Genomic DNA, 17,659 nt, shown 5'->3' on the forward strand with positions numbered 1-17,659 from the left:
GATTTCATTCTGTGTGTTTCTTTAGCCAGTCTTCTAATCATATATTGGCCAATCAAGAATGTTTATTTATTACCTATAAGAGTCCAGTCCAGGGAATTCCCTGGTGGTCCAGTGGTTAGGGCTCAGGGCTTGCACTGCTGGAGCCCAGGTTCGATCCCTGGTAGGGGAAATAAGATCCCATAAGCTGCGTGGTGTGGCCAAAAAAACAAAAAACAAAAAAACTGTCCAGTCCAATATGTAAAAACTCAGATACACCAGTAAGTATCACCTTTTTGCTGGGGCCTACAAACATAATGGAAAAACAGTATTAAAGCTAACTAAAAGTTCTGCCCACCACATTTTCACCAATGCCAGGTCCACTCTGCTTTGCTCTATTTATTACCCTTATAACCAAGAATAGTCTGTTTCTAATTTTACAAAGTTCTCACTCTGAAGACAACAGGTTTTGTTTATAGAATTTCTTTTATTATAAAAGTAATATGGGCTTGCTATAATAGGTTAAACAATACATAGATGGAAAAGAAAAAGTTAACAGATTTCCTTTTAAACTAGCCAATATTTTAAAGAGGTGGAGTTCATGTGATTTCTTTTTAGTCCACTGCCTCAGCTCTTTTAGACCTGAAGATGCGATTAACACAATTGAGTCTTCTTTATTTTCTACCCATAGTTATTCTGTTAACCTACCAAGCCCTCCTATGGGGATAATGCACTAGGGAAATCAGATGGTTTCTCATCAGTCATGCTTCCAATAGCTAAAAAGCTGACTTTCACTTCAGGTAAGGGGAAGGATTTATTTTAGTCTTATAATGTAGAGCTTTAGATGTTAGAAGCTATGGGACATGGAGAAAAGTAAAGCATGATCTCTTTCCTCAAGGAGTTAATGATCTCATTGATGAGTAAGAATGAGCATATTAAGAGATCAGAATTTATATAATTATATAAGTATGGATTGAGTGATTAGCATAGTAAGTACCATAAAAATTTGGAGAACAAAGAGACTATTGAGAAATGGAATTGTCAGGAAAGGCTGCCAGAGTAATTTTTCTCAAACACAAATGTCATGTGTCATTCTTCTATTTAAAATCTTTCAATACTTTCCCTTACCTTCCCCTCACCAGTTTCTTTGTGATAAGGTTTGGACTCCTTAGCTTGTCATGAAAGGCCGTGATTTGACCCATGCCATTCTATCCAGTTTTAAGTGTCACCACTACCTATTACACGTCCTGTCTTTCAACCATCCTTAATTCTGTGCAGTTGTCTGAACATGAGCTCCTTCTTATCTCCGTGACTTTGCACTAGGTAGAACTTCATGTAGTAGCTTTGTCCCTTCTCTTTCTGGCTAACTTGTACTCATCTTTTAAGGTTTAGTTAGTCACTCACATGGAAACGTTCACTAACCTCCCATGGGTCCCTCGTCTACTCAGACAGGTTAGCCATTTCTCTTACGTTCTTGAGTGCTCTGCTTACCTCTGTTAACAGCACTTGTCAAGCTGCATTGAAGTTAGTTCTCCTTTCTGCTAGACTCTTTTAAAGGTAGGGATTGTGACTTTGTGTAGCACAGGGTATTCCAAGCAGCTAGCTCCTTAATAAGGACTTATTCAAAGAATAAATGAGTGAATGAATGAGATGAATTTTAAAGAATAAATAGCATTTGGAGAGGTGGAGAGGAAACAAGTAGCTTGCCATGAAGAGAAAACAAATGTCAGTGATTTAGATGAGATTGTAGCTGCAAGCTGATTCTGATTCAGTCTGCAGATGATAGAGGCTTGGAAAGGATGATGAAGAGGTCAGATAACTGAATCAGCATCTAAAGAAGATCAAAAGATCAAAATATGTTGGAATGACAGTGGTCACATCTAATAAATATTCTGGCTTCAAATACTTGCAGCACTCTATGAAGTGAAAATCAGACAAGACTTAAAAAAAAAATCCCAACGGTTCCAAGTGAGCGCCAATAGGTAGAATTTATAAGGATGCAGATTATGACATGTTATGGAACTATTAAATTAGTATGTGTTGCTTTATGAGGTAGTGAATTCTCTATTATCTTAAGTTTTGAGGGTCAATAATATTGTAGATGTATGCAAGATTTGGACAGACCTTTCAACTCTGAACATATGATTCTTTGTTGTTGAGGGGATTTGTGAATCAGCAGGGAATTAGACTAAATCCATTCTAATTCCTAAGTTCTGTGGTCTGTAATAGGAAGAGATCACTGTTCCTTGCAAATAAAGCAGGAAAGGAAGAGGTGGTAAAGGTAAGGTTAGAGAAAGAGATGAAGGAGCACTTACTGGATAGCTCTAGATTCAGAAAAATAAGAAGATAGAGCATCCACCTGGAAGTGGAGAGAAAGCCTTAGGGTTGTTTGGAATGGTACCTATGTGGCTTTTACTTGGGAGTCAGTAAGAAGGGAATAACTGTGGCAGTAGAGAGAGAAAACCTAACTGAAGTTTGTGTGAATTACTAGTGAGCCAGAGTTACTGGCTCATATATAATTCTGCTACTTTCTTCTGAAATTTCTCTGAGTTGGAGAAGAAGTGGAGGAGTCAAGCCATGGTAGTCATTCAGGTTTGGGGATTGTCCTGGTGAACATACTAGTAGAAGGTTAGGCAGGTGAGACTCCCTGGGGTATTAGTGACTGCAGCTTTGAATTGCTTAACTATGTTGTCTAGCACAGACTGGGATGATCTTAGGTGTTCTTAATAAACAGGGTGAAATAAGAAGGGAGTGATTGAAGGTTGAGAATGATGAGGAGCTATGAAAGATTGATAAAGATGACTGCTAAATAGGTATGTTTGGAGAAGGAACGAGGCTCAGGAAGTGGCATGGTGATGGCTGGCTGTGAATTGGAGCTGAAGGTCAGTGGAGCCAAGCAGGCTCACATGCACTGTCCACACATATGCTGAAGTAATTTGAGGATGACACCGTAGGATACCCTTGGAGATAGTAAGTGTGAACCAAGTTGTTAAGAGAAGTTAACGTAGATTTGCCACGTGGAGGGGGCAGGCAGCAGGGAATGGTCGATGACAGAAAGGATGATTTGAACAAGATGGTATAGTGGAGGGCAAGGGCTTCAAATAAGTAGAAAAGGAACGGAGCTGATGAATCAGTGGTCTAGAGGTGGCATTGTGGGAGAAGGTGAGTTCTCCGCAGGATCAGGCCTCTGTGGCACAGTCACTGTCAAGTGTTGACAGTCATGTTTCTGTTAAAGAGGTGAACAGAATTGAGAATGAAAGACAGTTTGCCTACAAAAAAAAGTGGGGCTCTGTAAGACTTGGGAGAAGGGAGGGAGGGAGGAGATGTGCGGGGCAGGGCATAGTGGGCAGCTCTGAGAGCTTGGTTGGTGAGGCTGGGGAAGAAGCTGGAGTGAGGGAGTACTGGGGAGGAGGGGGTGGGAGGAGAGCATTGATCAAGAGGACCAGTGTGTGGAGGGTGAGATGTAACCCTGCACTATAGGTGTCCCGAACGCCAAGGGCACTCCACCCCTTCTGTTGGGGGTTTTCACAGCTTTGGCTTTTTGGAGCTTGCTGGGGGCAGGGGAAGCAGGGAATCACTGTGCTCCCCGGAGAATTACGATGCGAAGGAGACTTTGCCATGACAAGATTCTTGAGGCACGTGATTCTGTCTAATGCATAAAGTGACAATATGGTAAGGACAGAAGAGGAAGTTCAGACAGACTGAACCTTCCCAACAACAAGACGCTGTCTCATAGTCTGCGGAAACTGTCTCCACTGTCCTGGAGAATCTGGGTGTGGGCAAGGCAGTGGTTGGGGAACGTCTTGCCGGGTAGCGCTAAGCCAGTGCCTTCTCCTTGTTTCCTCACAGATGAACGGGACCGTGTGCAGAAGAAGACGTTCACCAAGTGGGTCAACAAGCACCTGATGAAGGTAGGACCCCTTCGTGGATGCTGCCCTGGCCCCTCTGGCTGCTCCTGATCTGGATCTATCAGTCCCTTCTCTCAGTTCATGTTACTGGCCATGTGCTCCAGTTGATGGGGATACGCATGACTTTTTTTTTTTTTTTTTAAATATCTAACATAGTCCGAATAACGTGGAAACTTCCACTGATCAGTTTCTTGGTGAAGACAGTAACACCTCCATTACCTGAGGAGGCTGAGGTTGAGGATACCGTGGCGTGATTCCTGGGATTTCCAAGAACACTTTGCACCAAACTTTACATACTATTTTATAAGCCCCTTTCTTGTTGTAAATTTTTTAACCTGATTAATGTGGAAGGATGGGGCAGAGGAGATTTTGTTCTCTCTCTTAATGTATGCAAATCTTGAATGATCAGTTTAATGAATTTTTAAAATACGTATATTCAGGTGTAAGCCCCATACAGTTTAAAATAGAGCAAAATGGCTAGGGTTGGAGGGAGATCTTATTATTATTTTTATATTATTATGTTTAAATAGAGGAAAATCCAAGGCAGAGGCATATTACATACTCACCTAAGGATAAACAGTATGACTAATGTGGCAGTCAGATTTGAAAACAAAGTTTTTAAGTTACAATAATTACTCAGATAACTGTGAGCTATAAAAATTACTGCTCTGGGAAAGATTACCAGTGACCTCTCAATTGCTGTATCTAGTAGCCTAGTTTTATCTTCTTCTCTTTTGATTTCTCTGTAGCATTTGACAGTGTTGACCAACTCACTGCTCCCTTTGTTTTTTTTAAAATTTATTTTACTTTACTTTATTTATGTATGTATTTATTTTGGGCTGCATTGGGTCTTCATTGCTGTGAGCGGGCTTTCTCTAGTTGTGGCGAGTGGGGGCTACTCTTCGTTGTGGTGTGCGGGCTTCTCATTGCTGTGGCTTCTCTTGTTGCAGGGCACAGGCTCCAAGGGCACGGGCTTCAGTAATTGTGGCTCGTGGACTCTAGAGCACAGGCTCAGTAGTTGTGGCGCACGGGCTTAGTTGCTCCACAGCATGTGGGATCTTCCCGGACCAGGGCTTGAACCCGTGTCCCCTGCATTGGCAGGCGGATTCTTAACCACTGTGCCACTAGGGAAGCCCTCACTGCTCCTTTAAAGCTGTCTTTTATGTTGCCTTCTGGGACACTGCTTTTTCCTCAGTTACCTCTTCCCTCCATGAATGCCTCTTTCACTGGCTTCTCTTGCTCCTTCTGAGTCCTCCATGTTGACGTTCCCTGGGTCCTAACCATTTTCTTGTTTTCTACTCTGTATTCTTTGGCAGTCTCATTTGCGTTAGCCACGGGGATCATTTGGTTGCATGGAATGCAAGGAATCATAAGTTGAAAGGGTTAGAGGGTGATCTCCAGAGTCTGGTGTCTGGATGCATCTGAGCTTTATGAAAACTAAACTTTATTGGGCAGTTACTCTCTCTTTCTCTTTTTATGAGGCCTTGTGTTTCTTCATTTTTATATCTTTCTGTGTGTCTCCTACATTTAGTTCTCTGCATTCCGGCCGTTGCTTGTGTGTGAGCCACGGTGGCTGTCCCTCAAATGGTAATGTAAACCCCTGCAGCTACATGATTCTAAAGATGCAAACAGGGCTTCCCTGGTGGCGCACTGGTTGAGAGTCCGCCTGACAGTGCAGGGCACACAGGTTCGTGTCCTGGTCCGGGAAGATCCCACATGCCGTGGAGCGGCTGGGCCTGTGAGCCATGGCCACTGAGCTTGCGCGTCCGGACCTTGTGCTCCGCAACAGGAGAGACCACAACAGTGAGAGGCCCGCGTACTGTAAAAAATAAAGATGCAAACACAAGCAGTCTGGTTGGCTGAGGTTTTCTTCTCCTCCATGGGTCGGTGGTCTATCTATTTAGTTCCGTAAACTATGGCCGGGGAGATGGTTACATAAATCAGACATGGCTCGTTAGGGCCACTTGTTTAACTACAAATGAGGGCGATTTTCTAACTACAAGATATAGATAAGGAGGTGATGATAGAGCCTTTTCCTGCATTCTTTCCTAAGCCCAGGACCTGTATCTCACAGTGTTATTGACACGGTCATCTGGATGTTACCCAGTCATGTCCTGTATTCAACACATCCCAAATTGCCCAGTATTTTCACTCATGTACCTAGCTGTCCAAGTTAGGAACCTAGAATCATACTGTATTTAGTCCTGCCCATCATCTCTCCCTGTCACCAACTACAATCAATCACTTCGAACTCAGAAAGATGCTTGCATCTGGTTTCTCTTCTCCATCCCCATTACCTCTATTCTAGCCCAGGGCCTCTTCATCTCTTGACTTGGCCATAATAGTTTCCTAATAAAGTTTTCTATAAGAACAAATGTAATGATAATGGTAATAGTTTATTGAGTGCTTACTGTAAATCAGACTTTCTGTACTGAGTCTTTTATGTGGATCATCTCATTTAATTCTTCACTGACCTTATGCTGTAGATTCTATTAATAGTCCCATTTTATCAGTGAGGTTCAGAGAGGTTAAATAACCTGTTCGAGGTCATATCACTAGAAAGAAGAAGAACTAAAATACTAGAACTCAGGCAGCCTAAAGTCTGGCACCTGTGCTCTCAACCTCTGCACTGCTGACACCGGTCTGCCTACCTTTCCAGGCTCATGGTGTCATATTCCTCTCAGACCTTAAGCTCTTGCTGAACTGTTTGCCATGCTATTTATGACACTGTATCTTTGCTCATGGGGCTCCCTCTGCGTGGATTACCTTCCCCAGCTCTGTTCTGCCTGGACAACACCAACTTAACACCTCCTCAGTAGATACTTTCCTGACTTTCCCACCTGGAATTGACTGGCCTTTCCTTTGTGCCCTCCCTGTATTCGTTATGTACTTCTGTTACAGCACCTGCAACATTCATCTTTCTGCCAGATTGTAACTTGAAGGTTGATGTTGTGTCCTGTTTTTTTTCAGTCGGGACAAAGGAGGAAGGGAGAGAGACAGGGAGCAAAAACCCTGCAATTTTCCTCTAATTTCTTCAACATTTACCAGTTAGTTGCCTCTGGTTTGGTGGCACATAACTCTGTCATGGTGCAGAGCCCTTCACAGCCTGTTTCCAACCAGGCATTGTCCCCTGCATAGCCTGTGCTGTAGCCGTACGAAACATCTCACTGCTTCCTAAACACTGTACTTTCATACCTCTTTGCTTATTCATTTCTCTCTCCCTTGAATGCATGTCTTGTCCTCCTCTGCCTGGCCATCACGCACTTACCCTTCAAGACCCAGGTCCAGTACCCCTTCCTGAGGCTCTGACCTCCATCCCTTGGACTAAATTAATTGCAACTCCATCTCTGTGCCACACCACTTTGAAGAGATGGGCTTGTGTGTTCACACGTTGTTGTCCTCTGCTCCTTGAGGTCTAGGACTTGTGCACTGTCTCAGCCAAGTACTGCACCCAGAGCATGAGAAGTATCCAGTAAGGATTTGTTACCTTGAGTAAATAATAGCTCAGTAGTCTTTTTAGCTTACAAAGCATATTCTAATATGACTTGATCCTTACAGTAACCCTGAAGGAGGTAAAGGTATTTTATCCTTTCAGTTTTAACAGTTGAGGAAAGTGAGAATTAGAAGAATGAAGTGACTTTCCCAAGGTCATACAGCTACTGAAGGATGGAGCTAAAGAGCAGGCATGAGGCTTCTGGCCAGAATTACTTGCTGTTACTATTAAATATGCCCCCACCTTGCTCTGCTCTCATACCTCATCTCTTAACAATTGGAAGAGCTGAATTTATCCTGCCTCAAGCTTGCCCCCCTAAACTCTGTAGTTGGATGCAAGTGCTCTACCTCCCTGCTCTTCACTTGCAGCTGATGTTGCCTGTTGAACTTCTGCCTCAGTTCTGTGTGATGACAGGAGGCCCAGGGAGGGAGAAACTAGACGAACACATAGCATTGTTAGAAATTGGAGGCCAGCCAGAGCTTTACTTAAATCCTTGGCAATTTTTCATCTCTTCTCAGGCCGCCAGCCTTACAGTTCCAATGGCATTTTCTCATCTTGGAATATTTCACAGAGATTCACTGCTCATCAGAATCATTGCTCCATGTTGGAATTCTGTGAACTTTGGGCTGAGAATTAGGGATCAAATCTGTGTTTTGTAATTCAGGCATCCTTTGCTTTGCTCCCCAAGTACACATGAACTACATTAGTGTTGCCATTGGCAAGTAGAATGATGTAAGATCAAAACAGCCAAGCCCCTCAAGTGCTAGATTTAGTTGACCTAATCTCTTGGATTCCCAAGTATCTCTTTAGGAAACAGTTTGTTCTTGCATAAGCAAATCAATTCCTCTTTATTAGCTGAGAACACTGTTGGTCCAATCATAAAAGAGATTTAAGGATGTAAGCATCTGAAATATATAAATAACCTAATTTAGAACACAAGTCCTACAAATCGAAGAGTTCTGCTCATATGCCAGAACCATCAAAAATAAAAACCTAGGGCTTCCCTGGTGGCGCAGTGGTTGAGAGTCCGCCTGCCGATGCAGGGGACACGGGTTCGTGCCCCGGTCCTGGAAGATCCCACATGCCGTGGAGCAGCTGGGCCGTGAGCCATGACTGCTGAGCCTGTGCATCCGGAGCCTGTCCTCCGCAACGGGAACGGGAGAGGCCACAGCAGTGAGAGGCCTGCGTACTGCAAAAAAAAAAAACAAAACAAAACCCCTAGAGTTTTAAGTGAGATTTTATTCACATTATCCTTGATATATCTCTGGGTTCTGGTAGCTGATAAAGTATCCCAAAGAGAACTTCAAGAAAGGCTGAAACAATGAGACAGAACTGAGAGCATGAGCTCCTGAAAAGGAGGAGGAAGGCTTTCTCTGGTCAGTTTCTACTGCCTGCGGAGGCTAGTGGGTAGAAAGGAAGGAAAGCATTTAATCTAACAGATGGACTAATTCTTTCCATCTTTAGTCATGTATGCAGTCTAGAAGCAACTGGCCTTCCTGGAATTTTAGTTAAGAATTCCAGATAAACCAGCAAAAGTTTTTAACTCCAAAGTTTTACTAATGTTCTCAAATTTTCTCCGCCTCTTTGAGGCTCTCTAGCTGAACACAGGGTGGGGTTCCAGGCACTCTCTCTTGCGCAGCCTCTGTGCTGTGGCCACATGAGATGGAGACTGGCAGTGGAGTGTAATTTAAGAGATTGATGGAGTCGTGCTGGTCAGATGCTGAGGAGAGGAATGTTTCCTTTGTTGCCCAGCTGTGACTGTATGGTGGTGGTTTGTGACCATGTCTGCCTAGACCTGAGTTTTCAGGGCTTGATTTCACCCTGAATGCATCTCGACCCCCACTGAAGGTTTTGGTTCTACATTGGGACTTGGATTCTCTACTCCCTGAGCATTAGTGCCTGCCTATTAAGTAAAGATACCCTTGGTGGATTTTAGAATCCTCCTCATCCGCAGAGAATCTTTGTTAATCAGGGTTGGCTGTTACCACTGTCAGATTTCTTAAAAGTTAAGGAACTCTCAAAACAGGCGATAGGATTCTCATCTGCAAAGAACCTCACACTTTGCCCCCCCATCGCACTCTACTTACTCCAAAAGGGGCCCTCAGCCCCCACTCTTATTCCCTGTGTTCGAGCACAGTTCTCTCCAGAGTGAAAAGTCTGTGACAACTGTTACCTGTTTTTTTTTAGTATTGGGCTTTTCTGGAGGATAAATTTGGCCTTGGAATCAGTATGGAATTTTCCCTCTTACAGTTTAGAAATCTATAAATTCAGAAATCCATCTGAAGCTACCAGGCTCACTCTTACTTTCCCTGTATCTTTTAATAAGTATAGATGAGAGTAAATAACATACTCTTCTCTTTAAAACTTTCTCCTCTGACCTATATATTGTTCTTCAACATAATGTGGATCAAGGAAGTTGAGCTGCTTGTGTTTTCTTTTAAGAGTCTTCGAGCAAAACTTTTCTAGATCAGGCTTTCTGCAGGTGTTAAAGAATACTACATGACAGTCGTTGGTTCCTTTTTTGTGGGGGGGCTCTTATAATTTAATAATGTTGTTAATATGTTGTTTCTACCCTTCAAGCATCATGGAAGCCTTGTGAGGGGAAAGAGCATTGAACTCAGAGTCAAGAGACAGTGATCTGACACTTTCCAGCTAAATGGTCTTACAAAGTTATTTAACTTCTCTAGACAGTGCTTTTCTCATGTGTAAACTGAGCCCTTTGGGCTCAGATTCTGATTCCAAGCACTTAAGTGCCATTTATTCCCTTTGCTAAAGCCACTTAGAAATTGGGGGAAGCTGTTTATTTTTTCATAACTTCAAGCCAATCTTCTAAAAATTGGGAGAGCAGAGTTTTCCTTGGCTTACTAATGCATGGTGATTGGGGAGGATTGGCTTGGTCTCAAAATTTAGTCATTCATTAATTTTTTTTTTGGCTGTGTTAGGTCATCGTTACTGTGCATGGGCTTTCTCCAGTTGCGGTGAGCCGGGGCAACTCTTTGTTGAGGTGCACAGCCTTCTGATTATGGTGGCTTCCCTTGTTGCGGAGCCTGGGCTTTAGGCGCGTGGGCTTCAGTAGTTGTGGCACACGGGCTCAGTAGTTGTGGCTCACAGGCTCTAGAGTGCAGGCTCAGTAGTTGTGGCACACGGGCTTAGTTGCTCCGTGGCATGTGGGATCTTCCCGGACCAGGGCTCGAACCAGTGTCCCCTGCATTGGCAGGTGGATTCTTAACCACTGCACCACCAGGGAAGCCCCATTCATTAATTTTTAAAAATAGCTATGTTGAGATTTAATTCACATATCACATAATTCACCCATTTAAAGTGTACATTTCAGTGGCTTTTATTGTATTCACAGAGTTTCGCAGCCATCACCACAATCAATTTTAGAATATTTTCCTCATCCCCCAAAAGAAACCCTGTACCCTTTAATCATTATCCCTAACCAACCCCCCATCCTCTCCCCCAGCCCTAGGCAACCACCAATCTACTATCTGTCTCTATAGATTTGCCGATTCTAGATATCTCATACAAATTGAATCATACAATATGTGGTTCTTTGTAAGTGGCTTCTTTCACATGTCATAATATTTAGGCATTTGGATTTTTTTGGCTATTGTGAACAATGAATGCTGCTATGAATATTCATTCATGTACAGTTTTGTTTTTGTTTTTTTCTGGACATATGTTTTTAATTCTCTTGGATATATACCTAGGAGTGGAATTACTGAGTCGTATGGCAAATTGTGTTTAGCCTTTTGAGGAACTGTCAGACTGTTTTCCAAAGCAGCTGCATCATTTTACATTCTCACTGGGAGTGTATGAGGGTTCCAGTTTCTCTATAGCCTCATCAACACTTATTATCTGTCTTTTTTTTTTTTTGCGGTACGCAGGCCTCTCACTGTTGTGGCCTCTCCCGTTGCAGAGCACAGGCTCCAGATGCGCAGGCTCAGCGGCCATGGCTCATGGGCCCAGCCGCTCCGCGGCATGTGGGATCTTCCCGGACCTGGGCACGAACCCGCGTCCCCTACATCGACAGGGAACCCCCTATCTGTTTTTTTTTTTTTTTTTTTTTGCGATACGCGGGCCTCTCACTGTTGTGGCCTCTCCCGTTGCGGAGCACAGGCTCCAGATGCGCAGGCTCAGCGGCCATGGCTCATGGGCCCAGCCGCTCCGCGGCATGTGGGATCTTCCCGGACCGGGGCACGAACCCATGTTCCCTGCATCGGCAGGCGGACTCTCAACCACTGCGCCACCAGGGAAGCCCTGTCTTTTTGATTATAGCCATCCTAGTGGTTGTGAAGTGGTATCTCACTGTAGTTTGATTTACATTTTCCTTATGGCTAATGATATTGAGCCTCTTTTCATGAGTTTGGTAGCCATTTGTACATATTCCTTGGAGATTTCTAAAGAACTGATTTTGATGGTGATTTTCACAGGGAGTACAAACAGGTAAGGACCTGGATAGTTGAAGTTTTTCACTCATCTTGTTTGTTAACAGAGCAGCATGATTATTTGTTGGAAAGAAACATATATATGGATGATTTCTGAGCACTCTTGGCTTCACTTGGCTGCCTCTAATACTTTTCTGGTGCTTAGTCCACCAGACTTTTTCTTAGGAGATTTGTGGAAAACTTCAGAGGCAATGTAGCATGTACAAAAACGGTGAAGACTTTAGAAGGGGGCAGACCTGGATTTGATTGGCCTGGTCATTAAGCTGTATGATCGTGGGATGTTAATTGAGCCCTCCAAATCCCCCCTCTGCATCTGAAAATTTTTTGATGTAAAAGCACTAGTAAGTGTTAGCTAGTTCTTTTTTTTTTTAATTATCATAGTTCCTTATTTTTTATTATTTATTTTTATTTTATTTTTGGCTGTGTTGGATCTTTGTTGCTGCACTTGGGCTTTCTCTAGTTTTGAGTGGGGGCTGCTCTTCGTTGCGGTGTGCGGGCTTCTCATCGCGGTGGCTTCTCTTGTTGCGGAGCACGGGCTCTAGGCGCGCGGGCTTCAGTAGTTGTGGCTCGCGAGCTTCAGAGCGCAGGCTCAGTAGTTGTGCACAGGCTTAGTTGCTCTACGGCATGTGGGATCTTCCTGGACCAGAGCTCGAACCCGTGTCCCCTGCATTGGCAGGCAGATTCTTAACCACTGCGCCACCAGGGAAGCCCCTAGTTCTTTATCCTTCTCTAGGCAGAGCTGTGTTCAGTATGCTTCAGAAACAGACTACTGTTCTCTGTTGAAAATTATCTGAGGAAAAAAAAAATCTTACTACACTCCCTTCCCCCATTACTTTTGTCTATATCTCTCTACTGGTTTTCATAGTTACTTAGTTATTATAATCACACAAAGACTGAGAAACAGTAAACTAGGACTCATGTAAATTTCTTATAAGGTGGTTGAATTTTGCTATTCACAGGTGTAAAACATAAACCGGAATTTTCAGAAGGAGATTGGGGCCTTGATGTAAAACTAACTTTACATTTCAAGTACTTCCTTTTTCTTTTCAGCACTCCGTGGTGTTTGGTATCCTACTGATAACACGAGCTCACCTGGTCCGCAACCCTGTGTAATTTATTTAAATAATTACTTGATGACCACTCCCGATTTTTATACCCTATGTTCAGGTCTTACCTGTCAATAATAAATACCTCATTATTGTTTCTTCTCTTCTTTTTTTTTTTATAAATTTAATTTAATTAATTAATTTATTTTTGGCTGCACTGGGTCTTCGTTGCTGCGTGTGGGCTTTCTCTAGTTGTGGCGAGTGGGGGCTACTCTTCATTGCAGTGCGTGGGCTTCTCATTGCGGTGGCTTCTCTTGTTGCAGAGCACGGGCTCTAGGCGCACGGGCTTCAGTAGTTGTGGCACGTGGGCTCAGTAGTTGTGGCTCGTGGGCTCCAGAGCGCAGGCTCAGTAGTTGTTGCACATGGGCTTAGTTGCTCCGCGGCATGTGGGATCTTCCCGGACCAGGGATCGAACCCGTGTCCCCTGCATTGGCAGGCGGATTCTTAACCACTGCACCACCAGGGAAGTCCCTGTTTCTTCTCTTCTTAATCCTAATAACACGTATTTAATAATTTCTGACTTTTTAAAACCTACTGTTCATTTAAAATCTGATTTCCATTCCACCACTCTCTAAAAAATTATTCTCACAAAAAGCACTCTTATTTGTAGGAAAATTCAGAAAGCCTTTCTTAGTCTTTGTCCTCCTTGTCCTGTAGCATTTGATACTGGTGATCATCTCTTCCTTGATTATACTTTCTTGGTTTGTTGCCTACCTCTTTCACTGCCTTTTCCCCTACCCGCCCCCCCTCCTTTGTTGATTGCTTTCCCATCTCCTGCCTTCTAATTTTGGCTATTCCTTCAGGCTCAGTCCTTAGCAATCCGCTCTTCTTTTTTGCCCTAACCCAGAAAGCCCAACATTTCCCATGTCTTTAGCTAGCACCTCTATGCATATGACTTCTAAACGTAAGTTCTCATCTGCCCCAGATTAAATTCTGGTATTTTCAGCTGCTTCAAGAACATTTCCATTTGTAGCTCCTTTGCTGTTGTTTTAAATTCAACATACTTCAGATTGAACTTGTCAAATCAAACTTCCTTTCCAACTCTTATGACCTGCTAATTTCTTGAGTGGTGCACTGTGGTTGAACCCTTGGACCCACATGAGGGAGGGGTCTTGAAATCTTAGAGCCACTGGTGTGTTGGAGTCAACTGTCATGGGCTTGTGAGAGCCAAATATTAAACTTTCAGGAATTTTGTGAGCTATTTGCTAAGCACAGCCATTATTAAAAATTAAATTATGTAAACTTACAATTAAATAAATTATCTTTAAAATAAAGGTAATAAATATTCAAAGCTCTCACTTCAGTTACTTTACTATGTTATTATCATCTGTGCTCTTGAGGTCAGTTATGTCTGTTGTATCTCTCTGATGGAAATTCTATATATTGGTGTGCTACTGTACATTTATTCCCAACATTGCTTTTAGTGATATTATATTAATAGCTTGAAATTGGTCATTTCAAGAGAGTATTTACACCATGGAAATCATAAGTGATACAAGTCTGGGGTAAATGTATTGTTTCATTCATTGTCTAAACTTAAGAAAGTGAGGGAGAAAATGTTAGTATTGCAGATTAAACTAAAATGTGTGTCATATTGTCAGTAGCACAAAAAAACTGAAGAAATATTCTTTAAATATTTGAAACCTATATTTAATTTTTAAATATTTGAAACCTATTATTCAATTTATCATGAACCATTTTCTCCAGTTGGGTTATCTACCTGTCAACTTCTTATTCCTTCGCGCACACGTACAAACATGCATGTCTTGCATGTTTCCACCCCTATACCTAGCCTTATGTGGTTTTCCCCTGCTCTTTCTTTCTATCAAACATTTTCTAATCCTTCAAGTCCTTTCTTTTCTAGGAAGTTTACTGAGATGTTTCCACCCTTTATCTTTTCTGATTTGCAATCTGTTTTGAATGCTAGAATATTATAGTTGGAAAGGACTTATAGTTCAATCTTCCACGTGAATGTAGAAATTCCAATATCCTAGTCTCTGCTTGAAAAACTCCAGTGACTAGAAATCCACTATTCTGAGAGTAAACCCTTTCTCTTATTGTCTAGAAAATTAATTATGTTGAAAAGAATCTTCTTCCTTGTAATTTCCAATTGTCTTCTGATTCTGTGTTTGAGCGTATCACTCGGTGAAGTTGTCACTAGACTTGGAATGAATCAGTCACTTTAGGCACTTCCCACAGCTGTGTGACCATAACTTCTCAGAGCCTTAGCTTCCTCAGTTTCTGTTATAGAATGGGAGTAATAAATAAACTTCACAGGGCAGTTGTTTGGATTAAGTAAATAAAATGAGATTATGTCTGATTACAAAGCATTGTAGTAATGGCAAAGACCTATATCAGAAAGACCAGGACTTCCCTGGTGGCGCAGTGGTTGGGAGTCCGCATGCCGACGCAGGGGACACGGGTTCGTGCCCCGGTCTGGGAGGATCCCACATGCCGCGAAGCGGCTGGGCCCGTGAGCCATGGCCGCTGAGCCTGCGCGTCTGGAGCCTGTGCTCCGCAACGGGAGAGGCCACAACAGTGAGAGGCCCGCGTACCGCCAAAAAAAAAAGAAAGACCAAACTGAGGCCCGTCTTTCCACCTGTGACCTTAGGCAAGTTACTTAACCTCTTTGTGTCTCATTTCCTCATGTGTAAAACAGGAATAATAATACCTACCTTATGGATATGAGGGATAGATGAGATAACATCTAAAGCATTAGCACAATGTTTGACATTACCCACACATTTTTCTAAAGTGATATCTATTTGTTTTTGCATAGTTTCAGTTATAAAATTAGAATTGTTTTTTCCCAAAAGGAAAGTATTTCTCAAGTTCACTATTAGAAGTATTTGGTAAGGGGCTGCCTTGGTGGCGCAGTGGTTAAGAATCTGCCTGCCAATGCAGAGGACACGGGTTCAAGCCCTGGTCCAGGAAGATCCGACATGCCATGGAACAACTAAGCCCATGTGCCACAACTACTGAGCCTGCACTCTGGAGCCCGCGATCCACAACTGCTGAAGCCCACGTGCCACAACTACTGAAGACCTTGTGCTTAGAGCCCATGCTCTGCAACAAGAGAAGCCACCACAGTGAGAAACCCATGCACCACAACAAAGAGTAGCCCCCACTCTCCGCAACTGGAGAAAGCCCGCACGGAGCAACGAAGACCCAACTCAGCCAAAAATAAATTAAAAAAAAAAAAAAGTATTTGGTAAGAAAGGGGTTAAATTAAGGTACACCGTATGGAATACTGGGTATCTAGCATTTTAGTTTCCTTCGTAGCACTCTGGAAGGCTTTTCTGACTCTGACTGGTCTCATCTGTCCATCATTGGCCGTCATTTCACATTTTGGTCCATAATAATTCCTGAGATGTTTCAGGATGATTAAGACTCCCCATCCCTAGTCCAAACTTTCTGGAGTATTTTTCATGGTTGGCTGGAGTATGTAATGGATCTGGCTTCAATTTACTTATTAATTATAAATTTACTTATTTATTTTATATTTATTTTTGGCCGCATTGCGTGTTTGTTGCTGCACGCGGGCTTTCTCTAATTGTGGTGAGTGGGGGCTACTGTTCGTTGCCGTGCGTGGGCTTCTCATCGCAGTGGCTTCTCTTGTTGGGGAGCATGGGCTCTAGGCGCGCGGGCTTCAGTAGTTGTGGCTCACAGGCTCAGTAGCTGTGGCTTGCGGGCTCTAGAGCACAAGCTCAGTAGCTGTGGCGCACGGGCTTAGTTGCTCCACGGCATGTGCGATCTTCCTGGACCAGAGCTTGAACCCGTGTCTCCTGCATCGGCAGGCGGATTCTTAACCCCTGTACCACCAGGGAAGTCCCTGGCCTCAATTAAAAAAAAAACACACATACACTTCTGTTAAGTGTTACCATTTCATATGTATTGTACTCCAACCTGAAAATTCCTGAATTTTTTGTTGTTTCCAGTTTCAAATTCTTTAATTTGTGTTTACCTAGGACCAGAGATTCTTGCGTAGATAATAAAATAATTCAAGATAGAATAAAAATCAGTCTGTTTCACTCTCATGCACAGGTCCGGAAGCACATCAATGATCTTTATGAAGATCTGCGGGATGGCCATAACCTGATCTCTCTGCTGGAGGTCCTCTCAGGCATCAAACTGGTGAGCTTCTCTCTTCTCCTAATGAGTTGACCTCACAGGTGTGGCCCTGTTAATGACATATGGGTCCACCTTGTTGAGTGCTAGGGCAGTGACTGTCACTGTGTACTCTGTTACATGGGAGGAAAAAGTAGAAGACGTAATTGGTGGACTTTATTTATAACTCAGACTTAACACTTTATAAATGCTGTAATTTCATCTCAATTTAACCTGATGTATCATATATTCTCATTTCTTGATGGAATCAAGTATCAGTTCTGTTCCTTTCATATTTGCATGTTTTCTCCTTACTTGTTCTTTATCTATTTATAGATGCTAGTGTTTCAGGAATAGCAGATTTAAAAGATTTTTGAATAAGGTGTATTTTTCTTCCTACAGCTTTATTTCTAGTCTATATAGACTCCTCCTATTTTTGCTTCTACCTATGAATTGTTCTATTTCTATATTCAACAAAGACCTGAAATTTACATTTAAAAGCCCAGGTATTTAGAGTCATTTTTTTCCAAATCACCTCACTTTCTCCCTTCTGGGATTCACTGTCTTTCACAGGGTTGGAGAAGTGCTGAAGTTGCTGTCTGAGCATAGCCCCAGATG

At 42.8% G+C, this 17,659-nt stretch overlaps 1 protein-coding gene across 14 annotated transcripts in view; it reads left to right on the forward strand.

Moving 5' to 3' along the window:
* MACF1 (microtubule actin crosslinking factor 1) overlaps positions 1-17,659 on the forward strand; it is a 282,110-nt gene that overhangs the window by 56,342 nt on the left and 208,109 nt on the right. For all 14 annotated transcript variants that reach the window (XM_024738722.1, XM_024738718.1, XM_024738727.1 and 11 more), the window contains exons 2-3: positions 3,826-3,887; positions 16,979-17,068. In XM_024738722.1, the coding sequence (XP_024594490.1) occupies positions 3,826-3,887; positions 16,979-17,068 (152 nt within the window). The remainder of the gene's footprint in view (positions 1-3,825; positions 3,888-16,978; positions 17,069-17,659) is intronic.

The sequence above is a fragment of the Neophocaena asiaeorientalis genome, unplaced genomic scaffold (genome assembly GCF_003031525.2).
Source record: "Neophocaena asiaeorientalis asiaeorientalis breed wild unplaced genomic scaffold, Neophocaena_asiaeorientalis_V1.1 scaffold106, whole genome shotgun sequence".
Lineage (NCBI taxonomy): Eukaryota > Metazoa > Chordata > Mammalia > Artiodactyla > Phocoenidae > Neophocaena > Neophocaena asiaeorientalis.